The 6,000-nt window shown below is 34.4% G+C and overlaps 1 protein-coding gene across 3 annotated transcripts in view; it reads left to right on the plus strand.

Annotated features, from left to right (window-relative positions):
* IBTK (inhibitor of Bruton tyrosine kinase) overlaps positions 1-5,021 on the plus strand; it is a 79,927-nt gene extending 74,906 nt beyond the window's left edge. For all 3 annotated transcript variants that reach the window (XR_012433650.1, XM_005552484.4, XM_074037594.1), the window contains 3 exons: positions 1,881-1,952; positions 2,799-2,931; positions 3,731-5,021. Coding sequence is in view for 2 of the 3 variants with exons in the window: in XM_005552484.4 (XP_005552541.2) it covers positions 1,881-1,952; positions 2,799-2,931; positions 3,731-3,862 (337 nt within the window). In the remaining variant the exon portion in view is untranslated. The remainder of the gene's footprint in view (positions 1-1,880; positions 1,953-2,798; positions 2,932-3,730) is intronic.
* The last annotated feature ends 979 nt before the right edge of the window (positions 5,022-6,000 follow it).

Consider the following 6,000-nt stretch of genomic DNA (forward strand, 5'->3'; position numbering starts at 1 on the left):
TGCAGGTTTACTACAGGGCTTATATCAGTTTGTAATTCAGTAGCTATATCTCTAAGAAAAGTTATCAGTAATTTAAAGCAATAAAGAACCTAAAAACCTCTGCTTTTCATTATTGTATACTAAAAAAATCCTTTGAATTTCTGTTTCAGTCATTAATTTTCTAATTAATTTTTCATAAACAAGTATTTCCAAGTATTCTGCTGGACACTGAGATACAAAGATGAATGAAGCAGTCCTGCTCCTCAAGAGACTAGTCTAGCAATTAAGGTTGACATGTAAACGATAATAACAGTGTGTGATGCTTTATCATAATGATTGAAGTTTTGTAGGAGGAGAGAGAAAATGACATTTGAGCCAACAGTATAACAATGAGAAGACATTTGAAGTGGAATGTATTCCAGAATAAGGGGGATAGTAGAAATAAAGGCGGCTGTGTGATCATGGAAAAGACACTGTACTCTAAATCAAAAAGACCAGATTTTTGTTATCTCTCTGCTACTTATCTAATTTGTGAATCAGACAAATTATTTAATATTCTTTGAGTTTGTTTTTTCATCTCTATAATGGGTTAATATATGCTTTCTTCACAGGGTATTGCAAAGATTAAATGGGATAATACACATGAAGTACTTAGGCTCTTAGTAAATTTGTTTGCCCACACATCAGGGCTTAACATTTTAGCTTTCAGTGCATTTTGTACTCTGGCCCTACTGTTTCTTTTAAACTTTATTTCTCTTTAAGTTTCTTCCTTGCCCTGAATTCAGACATTCTTTGCTTATTGAAGAGAACAGCCTGCCTTTACTTAAAGCACTGAAATCTTTTATAGGTCTATGTATTTGTACAACCAAAATTCTTTTTAATTGTCCCTCTCCTCAGCTTTAATGTCATTTCCTCAGTGAAGCCATCAGTGTATACAATCTTCCATATTTTAGTTTTTCTCCTGTGCATCCATAGTACTGTATACATTGTTTTATCATTGTTTAAGTATATTTTTAAATCTTTCCCATCAGAATTTTTTGAGGGGAGAAGATTGGGTTTTAATCAGCTTGATTTTCAGCACCTACGATAATCCTGACATGCTCAATAAATGTGTGTAAATGAGTCATGAAGTCAATATTTTAGGTCCTGTTAATTTACTCTCTGACTTTGTGTTGTTAAACCTGTCTAGTCCTCAGTTTGCTCATTGCTGAAAGAGAGCATTGGAGTGATCTGGATAATCTCTAGATCTAATTTCTAACTGTAAAATTCCACAATTAGCTCGTCTGCATTATACCTTTTTAAGTTTTTCTCCTTACTGGAATGCTTCTTATTGCTTTCATCATATACCTCTTTTTTATTATCTTCTCAAGTTCATTCTTCTCCATGAGGCCCTCTCAAATGATTAAATATTGTGATTTGTATAGTTCTTATAGCCAGTATAACTCAATTTGTTATACTGTCTTAAATTCTGTTCTATTATTTTATATGTCATTTTGTATGTTGTTTCCTCAACTGGCTTGTGAATTCTTAGAAGGTAAAGATCATATTTTGTATTTCTGTCTTATCTGTAATTCTTTGCTCATAAAGTATATTAGTTCCTCACAAAATTTGGCTGTTAATTATCTGATTTAGAGATTATTGGTTTATCTGGTATATATATAATATTATTAGAAATAGGCTATTTATTACAATATCTTTCTCTATGATATTTTATACAGAAGGTTTTATAAATATATGTAGATTATTTTGTTTACTTATAATTTTAAAGGTAAGCTTGACTGCACTTATTTAATTTGCCTCTGGAGTCGGGAGTTTACAGTTTTTCCTCTGTATATATTAATAAGCAGTTTGACTAATATTACTAGAAGCTTTAATCTTTAATTTTGGCATTTGTTTTGCAGATGCTCTACCCATGGTGCCCCAGGACCAGAAGGCAACCATATTTCAGATTTACCACTTCTAGACAGTCCCAAGTAAGGTTAATTGATAAGTTATGGGCCTCCAAAGCTAAGTTGCTGCTTAGCATTGAAAACATTAAGGCCGAGTGCAGTGGCTCACACCTATAATCCCAGCACTTTAGGAGACTGAGGCGGGTGGATCATCTGAGGTCAGGAGTTCAAGACCAGCCTGGCCAACATGGTGAAACCCTGTCTCTACTAAAAATACAAAACTTAGCTGGGCATGGTGGCGCACGCCTGTGATCCCAGCTACTCATGAGGCTAGGGCAGGAGAATCGCTTGAACCTGGGAGGCAGAGGTTGCAGTGAGCCAAGATCATGCCATTGCACTCCAGCCTGGGTGACACAGTGAGACTCCGTCTCAAAAAAAAAAAAAAAAGAGAATAAGAGAATGTTAAGAAATTGGGAATAGTATGGTGTTGAGTAGAATGTATTACTTGAATCCTCTCTGTACTGTAGTTGGAGTTACCTTTCTGTTCAGTTATGTTGTTTCTGCTCCCTCCCCATTTCCTGGTACTTTCCAAAATCTTCTCTCTAACACTGGTCCAAATAAAATGTTAGTTCTCCTGTTTTTCTGTTTCTCACCTCATCATTCTGTAATCTTTGTGAAAGCTTCCAGGTTCGCTCATTGTAGGTCACTGGAAAAAATTGTAGCATTGCTAAAGAGTATTTCAGAGAAAATTTTGCAGGCAAAAATTTAGGAAGATGAGTGAAACTCATTCTGTAATCTGCGAAAGCTTCCAGGTTCGCTCATTGTAGATCACTGGAAAAAATTGTAGCATTGCTAAAGAGTATTTCAGAGAAAATTTTGCGTGCAAAAATTTAGGAAGATGAGTGAAACTCATTATTATTATTCTTTCAGTCCCTGGCTATCTTCTTCAGTGACTGCTCCATCCATGGTAGCCCCAGTCACTTTTGCATCTATTGTAGAAGAAGAACTACAACAGGAAGCAGCTCTTATTAGAAGTCGAGAAAAACCCTTGGCTCTGATTCAGGTAAATAACACACTTAGTAGGGTTTAATTGAGAGAACAACTATATTTCCTACTTAGGTTTTAAGAAAATCATGTTTGTTTGCTTTGAAAAGGTGCCTGTATCTATGAAATTAAAATGTAAATGCCAGGTAAAATTGAACTGAGGCATCTAGCAGTGTATGTATTAGTTGTAGATATTCAGGACAATTAATTTATGACTAATAAATTATGATAAAGCTTATATTTTTGCTTTGGTGATACTTTGGATTATTTGTTTTTAAAAATGACCAGTAGAGAATTTGGCAGTATTCTCTAGTGCTACACTTGGCTTCTGTATCAGTAAGAATTCTGAGATTGTAAGCAACAGAAGCCTACTCTGGCTAACTTAAGGAAAACATAATTTATTTGAGGGCTATTAAGATTCCATAGACTTAGCTGAAAGACCAGACAGCCAGGCTTGGAAACAGAAAAGACCCATAGTAGCACTGGAAAGCTCAGAAGCAAGATTTAGACGACTTGTACGATAGCAGAAAGTATCTCACAGAATAAAGCTATTGGAATGAATGAATTTCAGCAATCATTTTCAGTTTCTTTTTCCTTCTGCTCAAGATTCAAATTCAAGAGCCCATGAGTATCTCATGATTCTACCTCAGGCCCCAAGCTTTCTCCTTGCCACAGAGATAGCAGGATACTTGATTTAATTTCACTGTATTGTATCCATGGAAAGTGGTAGTACCTCAAAAGGAAATTGGAAGGCAAATACATCCTGCTTAGTTTATAATTAAAAGAGTAAAAAGTCTTCTTTCCCTTCTTCCTTTCAGATTGAGGAGCATGCCATACAAGATTTATTGGTTTTCTATGAGGCATTTGGCAACCCTGAAGAGTTTGTCATTGTTGAAAGGACACCACAGGGACCACTGGCAGTACCTATGTGGAATAAGCATGGATGCTAGTTCACCGTGGAGTTGAGATGCATTTTTCATAATTATGAGTTTGTTCATATAAAGAAAAGCTCTGGAAAAGAGTCTTAGAGATTTTATAATATCATTCTAAATAGATTAAGAAAGGATATAATTTCTTTACTGCAGTTAAATCATATAATGTTTGTATGATTAAAAATAAATTTCTGAGAATTGTGATTTTAGTAACTTTATATAAAATGTGTGAGACAAAAACTTATTAAGGTTAAGTAGAATTGTTTCTTCTGAATAATCTAACAAAGGAAAATATAAGTGATTGAATCATAAGATATAAGGGGAGTGAAGTATTAAAAATAACTTTTTTGTTTGAGAACTTGAGAATTTAGAAGATTTTGCCAAGTATGTGTTGTTGCTTGACTTTTTAAGTATGGCATTGATGAATTTAAAGTAGGAGCATCAGTTATTACTTCTGATTCATTAATGGCCAGAATTTTGTGTTTGGTCTAATAGTTGTGTCAACATTCTTGTTGCTTTTTAAAAATCAGGCTATGCCTGTGGTCCATGTCTATTCAAAGCTTGACCTGCACAAATGCCGTATTTCTGTTTGGACCACATATTCTCCATTTTGCATTAAGCAGTAGAGTACAGTGGAAGGGGAATAAGAATACTGATTATTCTGGAAAAAAAAAAAAGATTTGGAATCATTGTGGGTTATTTATTTTTAGTGGGATGGAGGATCTTAAAAACACCTAGTTGTGAGAGAATCAATTTCTGAAAGTATTAAAATTTCTGAAAATAAATGCTTAATTACACATACAGGAATTAAACAGTTTGGAAGAGGGTTGGACTGTCATTACCTTTATAATACTGTATAATCAGAAGTTCTCTGAACCTCAGTTATACATCTAGACATAAAAATTGTTTTCTTTATAGGATGTTGTTTGGTTTGTTTCTGAGTGTTTAAATTTTTGAAAAACAAATGTTAAATTTGTGCTTCAGTACCTAGATAAATTGGAAAGGTTAATGTTCTAGTTTCTGGAAGATAAGTCTGGAAGACACATAAGCAATTCACTGCTATAATTTAGTTGATGTAAAATGGCAGAAACTGACTCAATATTTCAGGTTTAGCTCTACCCAAAAGCAGCAGACATGTAAGCAGATGTGCAATAAAAAATGATCTTGATCCATTTCACTAATGTGTGCTTCACATTTTTTACCATATTGACATTTATTATGGAAAGAGTTAATATTTTTTCTGATGTGCTACACTAATAGCCAGTACATGGTTAAGTTGATGCTGCATTTATTCTAAGACAGATTTAAAAAGGCAGTTTTCTAAATATGATGTTGTGAATTTTTATGTGTGTTTGAGTAAATTGAGAAATGAATTTTATAAATGTTTTATCGTTGTTGCTGTAAAGAAGCCTTTGAAGTAATTGATTTCATTTGAAACTTTGATTCTGCTGTATATATTGACATCTTTAATATTTACAGATGCTATAAAGTGATGATTTTCTTGCTGTCTTCCATGCTGCCTGGGAAGCAGTCTTGGGGGTCTTTGTTGGATGGGGTGTGAAAGAGGGGCATGAACTGAACCGAGTCTGTGAGGCTTTAGGCCGTTACAAACCACAGCCAGAGCAGTTGCACTTCATGGTCTGTATTATGTAGTGAGGTATTATATATAATTTTATTGGGAAAAAAGGAGTCCTTTTGCTAGTAAAGTTAAAGAGAAACACTGCCATAAACTGTATTTCTTCATAAAGAATTCCATGAAGGTAGCTGTCTGACACATTGCTATCAAAAAGCCCAGGAAAGTGATAGGGGTTTTCTTTCTCCCCTAACAAAATAACATTATTCTGCTACAGTATTCATCTCTAATTCCATAACTTCAAAAATACTTGATAGAATTGAAGAAATACTGGAAATGACAAATTTAAAAGATCAGTGGGATAGAGAGATCTTTAAGATTTATGGAAACACTTACAGAACTTTTTTTTTTTTTTTTTTTTTTTTTTGTCTTGAGGCACAATCTCACTCCATCACTCAGACTGGAGTGCAGTGGCATGATTTTGGCTGACTGCAACCTTCGCCTCCTGGCAGAACTGTTCAGCCTGAAAAAGTGATGGTTCCGTAGGACATTGGGATAAGGGCATGTCAGAGGCAGAATATGC

This window comes from Macaca fascicularis, chromosome 4, assembly GCF_037993035.2.
Source record: "Macaca fascicularis isolate 582-1 chromosome 4, T2T-MFA8v1.1".
In the NCBI taxonomy this organism is placed as follows: domain Eukaryota; kingdom Metazoa; phylum Chordata; class Mammalia; order Primates; family Cercopithecidae; genus Macaca; species Macaca fascicularis.